The 16,773-nt window shown below is 39.2% G+C and overlaps 2 protein-coding genes across 5 annotated transcripts in view; both read right to left on the minus strand.

Moving 5' to 3' along the window:
- Positions 1-1,178, minus strand: part of PTPRB (protein tyrosine phosphatase, receptor type B) — a 59,378-nt gene extending 58,200 nt beyond the window's left edge. For both annotated transcript variants that reach the window (XM_027679710.1, XM_027679708.1), the window contains exon 1: positions 1,092-1,178. In XM_027679710.1, the coding sequence (XP_027535511.1) occupies positions 1,092-1,146 (55 nt within the window). In that variant the 5' untranslated portion in view covers positions 1,147-1,178. The remainder of the gene's footprint in view (positions 1-1,091) is intronic.
- Positions 1,179-1,911: 733 nt separating this feature from the next.
- The window catches only part of PTPRR (protein tyrosine phosphatase, receptor type R), a 154,184-nt gene continuing 139,322 nt past the window's right edge, over positions 1,912-16,773 (minus strand). For all 3 annotated transcript variants that reach the window (XM_027679782.1, XM_027679784.1, XM_027679785.1), the window contains 4 exons: positions 12,918-13,028; positions 11,607-11,764; positions 9,506-9,619; positions 1,912-3,129 (listed from right to left, as the gene is read on the minus strand). In XM_027679782.1, the coding sequence (XP_027535583.1) occupies positions 3,036-3,129; positions 9,506-9,619; positions 11,607-11,764; positions 12,918-13,028 (477 nt within the window). In that variant the 3' untranslated portion in view covers positions 1,912-3,035. The remainder of the gene's footprint in view (positions 3,130-9,505; positions 9,620-11,606; positions 11,765-12,917; positions 13,029-16,773) is intronic.

The following is a 16,773-nucleotide window of genomic DNA, read 5'->3' on the forward strand; positions in this document are numbered from 1 at the left end:
GCCACATGATTCAAGTGCTAGTAATGTAAATGATGAGAATGCAAAAAGGAAACTATTGTGGTAAGGTCATTATGGCCTTCATTATATATAAAAATGAAGAAAAAATTAAATCAGATATAAAAGAAATCCAAGAACTATTAACTTCAAATACCAATTCTAAATATCTCATTTCCTCTACTTGAAAGCATACAGAGATCTACACAAGTTCTCAGTCTCTTTTTCAGTTTTACAACACAGATACTTTAAAATATAATTTACTGCCTGGGAGTTGTTTTAGTAAAATTCATAGTGTTTCTGAAGAAAACATATAAGAAAAATATAAGAAAACATTCACAAATCTGTGTGCTTCTCAGTACTTGTGTCATTACAGGAATGGAGTTTCTTTACTGATAGGAAGTACATCTATGTTACTGGATTTACTCCAACATCTCTAGCTGTTAGTTTTGTGACCATTCCAACCCATGCAAGATTAGCTCTCTGTGTCACCACACTTAAAGATCAACACTAGATACTCAAATGAAGAGAACTACAATGCATTCATCAAAACCCCACAAAGTTACAGAATACGGAACTGGTTATTTCAAATGCAGCCTCCCTACCACATCATGTTTGGGTTTTTCTCTGTTTATAATCTCAGTTACTCAAACATTTCCAGCCTCATTAGTCACAAAGTGCTTAACCAAACATGTATTTATTTCCCTCAGTTGATATTTGTTGACCCCCTATTTTTACAGACCTCGGTATTTTCTAACTAAGCATCACAGAAAGCTCCTGTCTCTGAAGTTGCACGAAGTCTAAATAAATAGGAATCTCCCCTTTAAAGAGTTTGTCCCCAAACTCATCTCCTGGATTGTCTATCAGGAGATCTTCTTAAAAAAAGAAGAGGTATCTCCAGCATAGAAGGAGACAGTTTGTTTTCCTTTGGAAAGAAATCTAAACAGAACGGGCTATGTTGGCCCTGCCCCCCATTCCTCTTGTATGAACCACAGCGAAGAGGTGACTCATTTTTTAAGTCACCGGCTGTGCTGGAGGGCTCTGCTCAGTGGCAGAAGGAGCAACACGGAGGAGGGGAAGGAGGGAGAGACACTTACCTGAGAATGTCAAGGCAAGACAGGTAGAAACCAGGACGTGAAATAAAGAATCCATTTTCCCTCTAGCAACTCCCCATGCTTCTCTTAAAAAAACCCACCTCAGATAAGTGAAGCGAAGGCTAGGAAGGAAATGTGCCTTCACAGGGGGAAAAAGTCAGTGACGAGCACTTCCTTCTATTCAATTGTTTTGGGGAGTTTTACAGCACTTTGTCCTTTTATACGATTCTTCAGAGTGTACTAATTGGTTTATTTTGGAAAAATACAAGCAATAGAGAGAGACGTTTTCAAACACCTGGGAAATTTAGAGATTATATTGAATCTCTTTAGACTAAAAGAAAGGGGATTATACTTTTGTGTAATTTGTTGCCTGTGAAATATTACAAGTTTGCAGGTCATCTGGATGTTGCAGGGTAAATATATGCTGTAATATCCTGGGAACAAACACATATTTTTTGTAACTATACACAATTAAGCAAAATCTCAATATTGATACTTCTAACTCCACAAGTTCTAAAAACCAAGTGGAGGGTGGGGGAGAAGGGGAAGAGGAGGAGGCAAACCTCTGGTATCTGTATCAGGTCTTACAGAAACTCCCCATGAGGAATCAAATGATGCTGGGTTTGCCTTCCCATCAGGTGGTGCGCCTTGCTCCATGTCAGCGGGATATTGCTATTTGCATGTGTCCTCTGGATCGGTTCCCAAGTGGTATGAAGCCATGGTGGAGACTAACCAAATTGTGCTGGGTTGAGCCTGTTTATGTGGCTACAAGAGTGTGTGGGGCATTAACTACTCTAGGCAAAAATAGAGACTTCAGTTAATATTTTATATCAAGTTTAATTTATTAGCAGTATGAAGCAAAGTCAACATCACTGCATTAAAAACTCAATATACCCTGTAAACAGACCTCCCAGTGCTGTAAGTCATAATGCCAACTTTGCATATCTCTTAAAATCAAACTCATACTGAACAGTAAAGGAAACAGTCATAGCAGCATTTTCTTTCTTGTATAACCTGTCATGGAACAGTCCATATCACTAAAGGCATCTATCTCTTACTGAAAGAGATAGAGCAGATAAACAACATATGCAAAAATTTCCATATTAATAAAAGACAGACAAATATTTAAAATCCTTACCATTTAATATATGCTACAAAGTTTCTTTTAAAAGTAGAATGACTTACACAATTTACAAATACACTGGATTCGGGTCTGTAGCAGAAGCATGTTCCAAGACAATCAACAGTATAGGGTAAATACAAACACACTGAAGAACAAACATTGTGCTCTGCAACTGCTCTGTAAGACCCACAGTAAATACACATTTAATAGTTAACAGTATGAAGAACATGTATTTCCATACAAATTATTAAATGCTTTTGAATATTTTCAAAAACAAGATGTTTAATTTTTTTATTATCTCATCTTTTTTTAAATCCATAGTTGAACACTTGCGATTTTAGCAGCAAGAATATTATGTGGCCAAGAAACAAGCTCACCACATAATCAGTAATAGCACTTTACATTACAGTTGACAGTCCATTCACAAGACAGTTTGCAAACGTCAAAGCATTTATACACTTGTTAAACATATCTTCTGTAGAAGTCCCAATGTCCATCTGACTGCAGCAGTAGCACATACATACATTCCATATGGCAGATATCAGCATTACAGAATTAAACCCACCTTTAGATACATACACAAAATCCATGTGTAGTTTCAGGACAGAACCTTCTTTATAAATCATTTTTGGGAAGCTCACAATACATTCATATATAGTAAGGGTCCAGCAATCTCCATACTTTTGCCAAACCGTCCACAATCCTTTCAGAAGTTGGCCTCAAAGCCTTCTTTCCCACTGCAGTAAACTCCTTGAAGAAGCTGCTGCTAGGTAATGAAACAAATTACCTCAAGAGACTGACATTCGGTTTTACACTCCTTGGCTTCACTGGACAGCTTCTGCAGAAAGTCTGCTTTCATACAGACTCAGTGCATGGTGCACAAATTCATACTGCTCACTGGTCTGAACCATTCCACCCCTGGAAAGGAAACACACTGGGCTGAAATCTTATTGTTAAGAATGCAACAACTTCCAGCCTCTGACAGCCCCATGACCACCAGATAATACAAGCCCTTTTGTCAATTTTTGGCTTAGAGTTTGCTCAAGTAAGTGGGAGATTTGGCTAAGCAGAAGTACTTTCTTCATAACTTACGCCATCCAGCACGTGCCCAGCAAGAAGCGTTCCTAGTTCCATCAGAGTAAGAACTAGAGAAGAAAACATCTGGTATCTACATTATAAAACATGCATTTCAAATTCAATACATTCAAAGAGAATTTTTCTCAATCAGTTGGGCAAGGAAGGCCAGATACATGGATGCAGCACTACCACTGATGGAGCAAGGAAGTAGTCAGAATCTGGCCTTCCATTTTTGTCCTTTACTAAAAATGTAACCTTTGGTGACCTGCAGATTGCCTGTACAGAGAACAGCTCTTCCTGTCCTCTTTCTAACGCCTACAATGCATCCTGTCCGAACAGCAGCCTAAGAAACTTTGCAGCAGTGAATCATTTCACCACCAACAATACAAAAGAGTTTAACTTGACCATAAAAAGGACTAGTCACAGCCAGCTTGGATTAAATGCTTACATTTTATACATTCACCTGATAACAATCCTTTTTCAGGTCTAAGTATGAGGATCAAGTACCATATGTCAGTGCCAGTTGCAGTGTGGTAGGAAGGGGATGTCATACTGGAGGTAGGTGTGATATTTACTAGGAGTGGTACCATTTAACTCTGAAATTAAACTGAGCCTCTTTCTCTCAGTACTGAGATATTCCAGGTCTCCCTTCTCACAGAGCATAGCCTCAAGTTTACTTAATTCCACTTGTGTTATCTCACCTGCTAGGGTATTCAAAGCTACCTACTCTGCTTCTAGAAGAAGCTCCCGGTTCATCCTCAGTGTACCCTGGAGCAATGAGTTACCCTTGCCATGATGAAAGACTAAATGGCCTTAGCAGGAAGGAAGACATTAAGATATGTATCGTGTTTGGCTTCAGTTATATCTTCATTGAAATATTCAAATTTTTAAGATATTTGGATCCAGAGCACTGTTGAAGCCAGATATCTTACAAGGACGGACTCCCATGAGCTCTCTAGCAACAAACACGGTACTGATATACCAAGCTACTTGAAAAATGGTAAAATTGCCTCAAAAAGTATTGTCCTTTAGTATTAGAGAACTTTATCTGCAACAAAGTGTCCTTTTATTTTCCTCAGTGCTACTGGGTAAATGGCTGTGGCAGGCAAATCATAATTAAAATAATATCTACGTCTATGTTCCCCCAATGAGCTCAGGCAAATGTAGAATATCTTTTAGTGAACTGCATGTCTATTATGATATGCTATTCCTAGGAACAAAATCACAGGCTCTTAAATGGTTTCATCTGGCACAAAATATGGGAAGCTGTATGAGGAGCAGCTGAGGTCACTTGGTCTGTTCAACCTGGAGAAGAGGAGACTGAGGGGAGACCTCATTGCAGTCTACAACTTCCTTGTGAGGGAAAGAGGAGAGGCAGCCACTGATCTCTGTGGTGACCAGTGACAGAACCCAAGGGAATGGCCTGTGTGTCAAGGGAAGTTTAGGTTGGATATTAGAAAGAGGTTCTTCACTCAAGTTGGGCACTGGAATAGGCTCTCCAGGGAAGTGGTCACAGCACAAAGCCTGACAGAGTTCAAGAAGCCTTTGGATGATTGTCTTAGGCACATGGTGTGACTCTTGGGGATGGTCCTGTGCAGGGCTAAGGATTGGACTCGATGATCCTTGTGGGTCCCTTCCAACTTGGCATATTCTGTGATTCTGTAAAAATGCAGCAGACTCTTAGCTTTGCCAACAAAGACACAGATTCATAACTCTTGGCTGCCTGTTGCCTTCAGCTGCTTGCCTCTTTGCTTGTCCCCTACCCAGAGATCCAGCCAGAGACTGAAAGTGATGGGAGGGCTTTGCTGTGGTTCTCTGTGCTGCCTAGTCTCCTTTCTTCCTCATCACTGCTGCATCCTGCTCTGCCCACACAATCCCTTTCCAGCCAGCTTCCCTCTCTATCTCCCCCATTGACATTCCCGCAAGATGTTCTCTAAGGGAGTGCACTTCCCAGGTTAGATCAGCTGTTTGGAATGGGTGGAGGAAGGAAACATATCCAGGCAGAAGGACTCAGCAGGAAGGGCAGGTTTAAACAAGTTTGACTGCACTAGGCTGTTTGAGGTGGTGATCCTTGCTCCTTCATCTTCCTTACTTCTGTTGAAGTACATGCCAAGAAGGCATGTATAAGATTGGCTTGGGCCGAGCCCAGCACTACCCCATTTGCTCTGTGTTAGCAAGCATAACCGAAATGTTACTATGCTTCTGAACCTTGTATAGGCAAACCAATGCACACCTCTGTCAGCTTAAGGACACTTGAGTCTTATACAGAGGTTCAGAAAACTTAGCCTCATCAGTGCTGTTATACATGGGATTCATAGAACCATAGCATCACAGAATTGTTTGGGTTGGAAGGGACCTTAAAGACCACCTAGTTCCAAACCTCCAGCCATGGGCAGGGACACCTTCCACCAAGTCAGAAGGTTGCTCAGAGGCCCATCCAACCCAGCTTTAAATGCTTCTAGGGATGGGGTAATCACAACTTCTCTGGGCACCCTCACAGTAAAGAATTTCTTCCTAATACCCAATGTAAATTTACTCTCTTTTAGTTTAAAACCATTACCAGTCGTCCTATCACTACAGACCATGGTAAAAAGGTTTTCTTTGTCTTTCTTATAAGCCCCCTTTCATACTGAAATATGTCCCTGGATCCTGCTCTTCTCCAGGCTGAACAGCACCATCTCTCTCAGATTTCCTACATAGGAGAGGTCTTCTATCCCTCTGACCATTTTCATGGCCCTTCTCTGGATCCACTGCAGAAGTTCCATGCCTTTTTTGTCCTGGATTTCTGGGCTAGAAGTGCACATTGCTGGCTCATGTCCAATTTTTCATCTACCACTATCCCCAAGTTCTTCTCTCCTTTGTTCTTGTGCAAGGCTCACATCTAATAGCAGGGAATTATCTGTGAGCCCCAGACATCAGTTTGTGCAAATAGCTGTGTGGAAGAGAACTTCAGGAGGAAATCTGCTCAAGGAGGGAGGTTTCCTCTCCCATGTCCCTAGTGCCCAGAAGGGATATACCAACAGCTACAGCACCTCCGGGTGTGCAGCCTTCATCCTTTTGCCAACCTGCACTGCCAGCTCCTCTGTGAGCTGTTGGGCTTTCAGCTTCTTTAGGACTATTTGGGCTGGTGCTCAAAAGAAACAGCCCCTGAGGGCTCAGGGACCAGGACCAGCTTTGCTTGGGTAGCAATGGGTGCATAAAGGGTCCTTTACCCTGCCCTCTGGTTTGCTGCTAGTGCAGCTGGATGCAGTCTGCTCCAGAATGAATGTGGTACAGGGTTTGGAATTATTCTTTTTTAACCCGAAGCAATTAGTCAAAGCACTTCAACAATGAATTGACGCACACTGGAAACTCTTTTCATCCTGTCTGAGGAGCCAAGAGCAAAGTTATCGGATGTCATTCCAAGAATGTGCCTTTAAGGTTAAGAATGTGCAAAGTTTCTCGATGTCACAGTAAGTCTTAAAGATGCCTCACATCAAATATTTCCTGTTTCTGTTGCAAAGCATAAAAAATGAACTGGGAAAAAAAGCAAGCTGAGCAGACCTGTGGATCTGTCTTTCTACAAATTCACACAGAGTATGGCCATATTTCCATCCTGGGTCAAGATTTTGAGTGGGTGTTCCATTTCCTCATGTTAGCTCAGCACTGACCATTACTGTCAGATTTGTTCATCCCTTAACTTACACTGAACAGCTAAGAAGAAAGTGGTACCTGGACATACTTACCTAGGAACAGCTCTGTCCTGTCTCATTCCCTATTGGAGTCTTATTTAAAACTTTGTTTCCAGTTTAATTAATTAAACTATTTTGCAGCATAACTTTTTGCCACCATATGCAATTTGTCTGGATGCTTGTTTGGTTTTCACTGAATATCCTGGCAATAGAAATGTTTTGGTAAGTCACTACAGCATCACTGTGAGTCCCTCAAGCACAGCTGTTTTCTCCTATTGCTTGGTTCTCTTTGGTAGGAATGTGGGCATGGACCCATGTGATAAAAAGATCACAGACAGTGTGATACTCAGGGTATGCCTGAGTATGCTCATTACATCAGTAACCTGAATTTGGATGGTGAAGCTCTGAGCATGAGCCAGCCTGTCCAGGAACCTAGTCAGGGTCAGATATCACGGATGAAATAGTCAGTGTACCTCTTAGCCAGGTTTCTTTTTTATGAGGGCAATCTGATGCACAAAGAATAAATTGGAGCTTAGCTGCTCACCAGCATAATGAGGAAGACAACCTCAGCACTGCTCCTGCTCTACTCCATTGCTAATGTTGGTCATGCTGGTACGTAAAGTGCAACACAGCTACAGCCACAGCCAGCTCTTGCAGCCAAGTCTAGAGGGCTTTAAGTTCATTTGCCAGCTTCATGACAGATGTAAAGACTCTATCTCATACACTGCCTGCCAATGTCAGGACTGGGACATTAGCGGAGGCTGGTCCCATTGAACTTTGTCCATGCAACAGTGATACTTGGCCACTTTATGGACCTGCAGTCTGCTAGGGCTGGCAGTGGCTACTGTAGTGTTAGGGGCCACTAAGCTTTGCCTTAGTAATCCTTGATATAAACTGACTGCCAGGTGAGTGAGATTCATTCTGCAATATGGCCAATTGGAAAAAAAAAAAGAAAAAAGAGGTTTTGGTTACTGAGTTTTACCCAGAAAAATGTCTTTAAAAATTACAATAGGGACATACTCTTCATCTCAGGCAATGCTTGAGAATATGAAGCACTTTAAGCAAGATCTCTGGAGTCTATTTATATAATCTGAAACTTGAAAAAATACAGAAATGTGCAAAAAGCCAATGCTTTATAACAAGCTTTGTGTCACGGAGATTGCTGTTATGAATGTTATATTTGGGTCAGATTTCCATTCTCTTTCTAAGTTTATCTAGGATACTAATATGTATAAGGAAGTTCTTTAGTCAGATCCGCTCAGTGAAATTGTGTTGTCAGTTATAATGCTGAAAATTTAGCTTATTTTTTTATGTCTGAAATAATGACATTAAGATGATGCAGTTAAAACCAGAGTTTGCTTCCACTTCTCTACAATGGAGTGTAAAAGCAATAAGAAAAAGGTGATCTCATAATAGAAATACTAAAACAAAGGAGAACACTACAAACCTTTTTCAATAAGGTGAACAGATAATCAGAAAAGAGTGTTGGAAATTTGGAGCTGATAATTTAAAACAGACTAAGCATTTTTCCCCTCAGCATTTCCATCTTATTTTGTTGCTGAGATTTTTAGGTCAGTAACTTCCCTTGGAGAATTTTACACTCCAAGTGGCTCATGTTGCCCTGTAAAGATCGCATTATGATCTCCAGTACGATGAAGTTGCATGAGAGGGGAAGGCAGAGGAGGTGATCCATAAACACATTCAGCTATATGGATTCCAGTCCTTCTGCAATTCATGGTTCCAGTACCTTTCAAGGCTCTTCAGAACACAAAAATTCTGTATTGCCCCTTTGACCTAAGCTCTTTTTCAGCATTTGCATTCATATGGATTTTTTCTGTTTAAAGAAGAAATGCATGTCAGGAGCAGTTAAGACACTTGCAAGGAAATTATGTGACCTGGTACCTACAGTAGGAGAGGAGACTTCTCTGTTCTGGTTCAATCCTGTTTATTTATTTTATAAAAAAACCTGTTTCCCTAGGCAGAATAAGAAAAAACATACAACCAAACCAATAGTTTCAATTGTGCACAATACCCACATCCTCCTTTCCAACACAAATCTCTCTTCAGCCATGGTTTCATAAAACAAAGCACTCTGCAACAATGGTGCCTTACACTGCTCCTGCTCCCAAGCTGTGAATTCAGTCAGGGAATTGAACTGACTTAAGAAAACCGCACAACAAATGCCTTGCTATTTTCTTAGGCTGAGGAAATCTGCCAGCTCAATTCAAAAGGACTCCCAGCACAGCTGAGGGAATAGCAACAGCACCAGATTTGCTTTTCTCCAATGCTCAAAGAAACTACACAATGAGTGAGCCTGGATGTCTCTGTCAATCCAGGCTTGAAGATAATCCTTTATCTCCAGATTGCTCCACATCTCTTGTGTCCTAGTGAGATCATGCATACAGCAGAATGTAAAGCAACATTCAACTGTGAAAAGGTTTTCAGAATCATTACTGAATCATTACTGATCATTACTAAATCATTTCAGTAATGATTTCAGAATCATTTCAGAATGATCACTGATTTATGGTTCTTCTGGAACTCACCGATCCACTCGTAGCTGGCAGACAATGCTCAGTGCATCTACAACTCCCTCTTCCTTCAACTGCTGACAACCAATGGCCGTGGCAATAAAACATCCAGTTCTGCCTATACCAGCACTGAAAAGAAGGCATATTTAATAGGGAAATGGAATTCACAGATCAAGGAGTTAAGTGCAAAACACTAAATAGATATGAAAACACTAAAAATATGAAACATGGAATTTCTAGAACCCACAGTTCCTGGGTGCATGACAGCAAGGCTGACTTCTCAGCTCACTTTCTTAGAGTGAAATGAAAATGTGCACTGTTCCAGCAGTCCAGTTGTTGTGGGTAATGGTGAGACTTACATTTTTCCAGTTTGCATACAAGTGAATGGAAAGAAAAACAATCTTCATTAGCACCACAAAGTCCAAGTATTCTCTGGCCCAGTTCAAGCAAATGATGGAGATATGCACATCATTATGGTGGAAAAGCCCACCTAAAGGCAAAAGTCAGTGTGGCTTTATGTTTAAAGCCCTCAAAGTACACAGGAGTTCCACTAACCATATCTCTAACCATGAAGGCAAAAAGGACCTAGACCCGTGCTGATGAAGTTAACTCTCTCTCATGTGATTCTGCAGGAGGCAGAAGGATTTGGTGCTGTAGCTCTCCAGGTTTTCTTGATGCCTGCTTGGAAACAGGCATTTTGCCATTATTTTTATTCCTGAGCCTTCCACACGTTTGAGAATCTCTGCCCCACTCTGTTTCTTGCTTAAGTAATGTGGAATTTGGTGCAGCTCATCGCTGTCATGCTGAATGGCATGAAAATGTGAGGAAAATAGTTAAAACATGGAGCTAGCGTCCAGATCTTCATAGCTCTCTCACTCAGATAGAAAATGGAGTATGACTAGAGTCACACTGACTAGAAAATGGAGTGTGACTGAGTTTTGTAGACCATAGTGTGGTGAATATATAGATTGCTGAGCTGTCACTGAAGAACTATGAATTTTAATCACAACTGAGATGATACCTGTATTCAATCATTAATAAATTCCTGGTCACGATTACAGACGTTACTGTCATATCACTCAGAAAGACATGTCATTCTCCTGAAGACCTTCATTACTGAAGATCCTTACTAGAAAAATGGGACTTTCAGTAGCCATCCATGGACTTGTGCATTGTTCAGGGAAACTACAATTCCTGATAAAAACAGCTGCATAAAATTTGGAAAAGCTGCTTATTCATCACATTCTAGCTTTGAAAATTTCAAAATGATGGGTGGTTCAAATCTCGCTTCCATTTCTCTAAACCTCCTAAATATGGAGTTGAAAAGAAATCGTTCAAGATGACAAGTTCTGCTCTAATGTACTTTTAGGAAAAAAAAGGTACTATCCTAACTGTAAGAGACGTATCATCACAGTTAGGAGACAAAGCAAGTAAGGAAGCACTGATTTTATTTTTACTTTCTATTTTGCTTCCTCTACTTCTTTCCACCAGCATAACGAATCCAGTGCTACTTCCTACTACTTAAATTGCAACTTGGGCAATGAATCAATATAAAGCAATAAAATGGAATTAAATTAGAATTATTAGAAGGACATTCTCTGGTGCATTACAATTTGTGTGAGTTATACTCTGCTTTTGAGTACTGAATAACATTTTGCCTTTGAATATCCAACCAATTACCTTTGTGAAAATGTTCTCAAATTGTAGTACTGATGTGTTTTGGTCTCCAAATTTGTACCTGATGTTTGCTCTTTAAAATTGACTTGCTTTGCAATAGTTTAGCCAACCTGTCACAGGGCACTGCATTTGAATTAGGTATGTAATCATGCAACAACACAGAAAAGTAAGCAAATCCTAAATAAGAAACAAAAGGAAAATAATTTTTCCAGCTGGTCTTTCAAAAGCAGAGTTCACTAGCAGAAACAGGGAACAGTTCAGAAGCGATTTGCTAGCAACAAGGGAATTCTCTCCAAGACTCAAATCCTCAAATATGAACTGAAAAAGTCAATTAGCATGAGGAGGAACTGCAGAATTTTGCTCTTCCCCAAATACATTCTTTGCTTAGGAGGACTGTTTGATGTGATTTGCTGTGGCCTTGCTTTGGGCAGTTAATTACCTGCAGTGCACGATGACAGGCCCTCGGCCCAGTGATTCCACCCTGTCCTCTTCTACATCCAGCATGAGCTGCAGCAGAGGCTGAGCGCTGTCAGGGGTTTTGTGGTCTGGCCAGGATGTGTACCAGTAGTGTTTCACACTCCGGGACTGACTCCCTTGCTGAAAATAACATGAAGATTGTATATGAACATTGGCAGTGAATAATTCCTTCTATTTCTTTCAATGTTATGGTAAAAAGACAGTAAAAATGTTAAGATGGATTTAACAATTTTTTTTTGTTAGACTTGGAGGATGCAACTGCAGGGAACAGATATGCTTCCAGGGACCCAATTGTGGGAAGGGTTTGTGCACCTCAAAACTTGTTTTTTAACAGTTGTGTAAGTTCTGCTTTGTCCATTTAACTACTGACTTCATGACTGTATTTTCAACTGGGAATATTTAGAGGACTGTGTTATATCAGCAATAATACCTAGAGAGAATAGCTTGATCAAAGCCTCTGAATTTCTAAATTATTATATATTTCTACCTTTGAAGGTTATTATCTTAAGGGTCTGATATTAAAATTAAGAGTACTTAAGATAAAGATGCAGAAGAACTGCCCTTCTAGATTAATCAGACATCCCAGTGTGTCCAGTTATTCTCTCCAACAGAGGCTGCTACCACTTACTTCAACAAGCAAAGGGGCTAGGGTAATTTGTATTGGACAATATGACGTGTGCTCACTTCTCAGTGCTGGGGCTGCAACACCAAACAAATTTTCCCAATCCGTTACTTATTGTAATGCTATGTCAGGACCAGCAGATCAGTCTGATAGCATGTAAGTGTAATATGGAGAGTAATCCAGAATAGGAGCATCTACCTTATTTTGCACAATTTCTGTTTAGTCAGAATCATGAAAGCATGAAGATTTCCTTATATACTATTTGTATTTTTAGCTTCTCAAATGGGTTATAGATGCACTCAGCAGACAACATGAGCAGCGTATCTTTTTTAGATCCTAGTTCTTTCATTAACTAAAATCCCTTTACATTGCCTTGGCAATGCTAAAAGGGCCCCAACACAAACGTAATTTATGAGAGTGAAACTTGCACTCTTTTTGAAGCCTTTTTTATTGCCAGAGTGATACAAAGTGGAAATACCATAAGTATTCCAATACTTTGGTCCCAACAATACCTTGCAGCTGTGAGCTTCATAGCTCAGTTACTTCTCCTGTAGAAATGTATGCCCTTTAAACAAACCAACATTTTAACATCATTTAACATTAAAAAAAATAAAGTGTTATGAATTATGTCTGTCAGATGCAGATTGTTACCTTTATTGTAAGCTGACGGACAGTGTAGTTCTTGCATTCTTGCACACTGTTAACAAGGACTTCAACCTTCCCATAGATTCCTCTTTTTTCTGGCCAATAAAGCACACATTTCTGTAAAGCAAGCATCAATGTCATCAACAAACTGGATCCTGGAGCCATATTCATATCTAATTTTTACAGAATTACAGAATGTACCTTTCTGGAAAGTTCTGATGAATTCAACTGAGGTGTTATTCATGTCTGAAGTATCCCTAAATAAGATATTGAAGGGTTCTTAATGATGTGGGCCTGGTTTTCAGGATTTGAGTTTTTCAAATATAGATCTCTATCACTGAACACTTTGAACAGCTCTTTTTAGTCTTAAAATCTCAATGAAGTTCAGTTAAAGGAATTATTTTCCACATTCAAACTTTCTAGAATATTCTTTAATTCATAAAATTAAACTTATAAAGTTTTCTCTTTCCAAATGGGATTTCCTTCTCAGTAAGAGATTCAGGATTTTTCCTCTCCTCATAGGACTTCTTATCCTCTTTACTCTCCTGAGCCCTGATACAAGAAAGCATGTAAATGTGCCCTTAGATCTTACTGAATTCAATGGGATTCAATATGCATGTTCAAGTACTTTGAAGAATTTGAGTTGTTTACCATAGAACTTTCTGGAAATGAATGTTAAGAAAATCCATCAATCTTGCTAGAGCTACACAAAACTGTATACAGAATTCTTAATGAATCAGTAGCATTATACTATTTCAGCAAAGTATCTGACAAGCATCTACTAAAAAGAAGATGAAGAAATAGTATTTAGAATATGAACCACTTTATTTTTCCCCTGAAATAGTTTGCTTATCTTCAAGTCAACTGCAACTTCATTTCAATTAGAGTATCTCTAAAGGCTATTTGAAAATATATATCCCTGTTATATAAATGCTTCTCTAAAAATAGATGCTTATTTCCTTAAGAGTGTAAGATATTTGAAAGTCACATTTTCTGAAATAATGCTGGCCAGTCTGACTTGTTCATTAAATAAGAAAAACACTCTAACAATTAAAGAAAACATTCTGTTTTAATATCCAATGCACAGGTAAAAAACCCCACAAGAACAAACAAACCAAACAAAACACTAAGAGAACACTAAGAATCCCAGAAAGAACTTGTCTGCACTTCCTCACAAACTGTTGCTGAAGCAATTAGTATACATGTAGACAGCAGCTTACATTATGCATAAAAATGAAACAATCCCTTTAATATAATTAATTTCCATAAAGCATAACTCCCAGTAAATCCTGCTAAAAATTATCCAGAAAAACAATCAGTGAAATGCAAGGCTTTACCACCAGGTGTAATATTTAAGCTACTACTCTACCGGATAACCCAATAGCAGATTGAACTGAATCACCTCTGTTGTATAAATACTTCTCTAAAAATAGATGCTCATTACCTTAATAGTGTAAGGTGTGTGAAAGCCACATTTTCTGAAATAATGCTGACCATTCTGACTGGTTTCATTCAAATCCTGTCTTTTGCAGAATTACTTGAACATCCTAAATTTGCTGTCTCCCCGAAGAGATCAAGAATGGCAATAAAATACTCAGAAATTGGTATGAAAAAGAATGTTCACAAGTTCCACGGTCTACCCATGTGACATGTGTAGCTACTATCATCTGCCAGATCTGCAGTTCATGCCCCTCCCTGGGAGTGTAGTTTTCAGTGCTAATATGGGAAAAAGAAAAGTCTAAATACACAATTGTACCCTGACAATCAACAATAGTTGAGTAAACTCCTGAGACTTCTTGATAAATGTGAGCAGCGACTGCTCACTACAAAGCCTTCAGGCACTCCAGAAGAGTGTTTTTCTTGACTCTTTCCCAGAAATGGAATTGGCAACTTGTGCTGGGTGGACAATGAAATGTGGCTGTTCATTAAAATAACTTTCATTTAACAGTTCATCTACATTTAGTGAGATACAATGGATTATTTTTAACACTGTTGCCGTGCATCTTTTAAAAATACTGTTTGTTACTGCTTTCCAAAATAGTCTTGAAAACAGAGGTTTGATAAACTGGTTCAGGCACTTCTAAGGAGACGGGTATTTGGGGGAATTAACATGGTTTTGAAAGTTAATTGCAAAAATGGGATAAAGATGGAAATGGGAGGGATAAAGGTATCAGACATAAGGAAAATAATATACAAAATCTCAGGACCATTGTCCAAAAAAAAGTAAACTGCCTCACGTTAATACTTGAACATAAAAGAAAATTCTAAAGGTCTCCAGTAGGTATATTTTAAACCTGTTCGAAAGTTAGACACAGTGGGTGAGAAGTCTGGTGTTCAGCCTCATGTCCACAATCAGTAAAAACTCATTGCATATCGTATATATCAGTAAAAAGGAAGAATTCACCTGTTCTTATAATCACACAGTCTTTCTCTGCTCTTTCTGCTGGCCCTGATTCTGTTCCTTGCTCTACTTTCAGACTGCAGTTTCTCTTTCAGCATATTGATTTATACAGCACTTTCTAACTAGGTACATAGGTCACATACTTTGTGAGTTGGGGTTGAGTGTACAATCCCCTCTGTAGTCAGCAAACAAATAACAGCTATGAGCAGGATTTTTTGAAAGATACTTTAGTTAAAAAAAAGGGAAAATCCTAACCAACTAGCAAGGTACCCTTGGGAATCTTCTTACTTTCATGTGGAAGTTTTCATCTTCCTGCCATCTTTCAAAGTTGTTAGCTTTGTGGTAATAAATGATTACTTATTTCCAATCTAGTGCCTGACCTTCTTTTTTTTAAAAATAAACCAAAATTCCCTGACAAACATAAAGTTTATACAAGAAACAGTATCTCACATGACTTTTAATTTATTTCAGCCTTCATCCTTCCCTCTGTAACAGGGTTGCAGGTTTAGGCTCCCTGCATTCCCTGTCCTGTTTCCTGGCATGCTCTATCCCATGCCTGCTGGGTGCCAAGCTTCATGGGACCACTCCTGAAGTGGATCTCCATAACTGAGTGGGATCTGTCCCAGCCTCGATTTGGGGCTGGCACTTGCAATTTGCCACAATCTGTTTTTAATGTGCCAGAAGTGCTCCTATTGCATCCTGGTCCCTAATTCTGTTGGATGGAGGAAGGCTCTCTCAGGTGACACGACATTTACCTGCTTTACATTCCCTGGATGTGGACCCTGAACAAAATTGGTTTAACAATTCTTAAATGTACAGTTGCTTTACTTCAACTCTGCTTCTTGTATATTTTTCCATATAGCTATGCCTACAAGTTTACACATTAAATGTCCCAATAACCAGGACAACACACAACAGTAACAAATAATAACAAAGCTTCAATGCCGGAATCCTTTTTTACTCCTGCCCTCTATTTACTGTCATACTAACTCAAGCAGGAGAGGTATACTTCAAGAGGGCTTGCAGGATTTGCCTTCATATACTAAAATCCTCAAAGTTAGGACCAAATCTTTTTAAGTTCTTCTAAAACTTAAGACATATCTATGGTACCAATACTCAACTTAACTAATAAGTAATTTTCAAAGAGGCTTATGTGTAAAAGGTAGGATTTCCAAATTCCCAAATCTACTCAGCTATGCATGCCTATAGACAAACTGAGGGACAAAGTGTTACGTGAAATATATGAGCATTAAACAGTGAGTTAACAAAATAGTCCTAGATAATTACTGACTGCTAAAAAAAAATTACATTATCTGAGTTGAATAAACATGCATCTGTCAGTATTAGTCCTTTCTTCTGGCAGAATGCTGCACAGTATTCTTTATGCTTCCCAAAACATGTTTCCTGGTTAACAGGTAAAGTTGCTGGTAAGTTTTGAAGGCAGACTAAATGCATATTATT

Source organism: Neopelma chrysocephalum, unplaced genomic scaffold (assembly GCF_003984885.1).
Source record: "Neopelma chrysocephalum unplaced genomic scaffold, ASM398488v2 Primary Assembly neopelma1_59, whole genome shotgun sequence".
NCBI classification, from domain to species: Eukaryota; Metazoa; Chordata; class Aves; order Passeriformes; family Pipridae; genus Neopelma; species Neopelma chrysocephalum.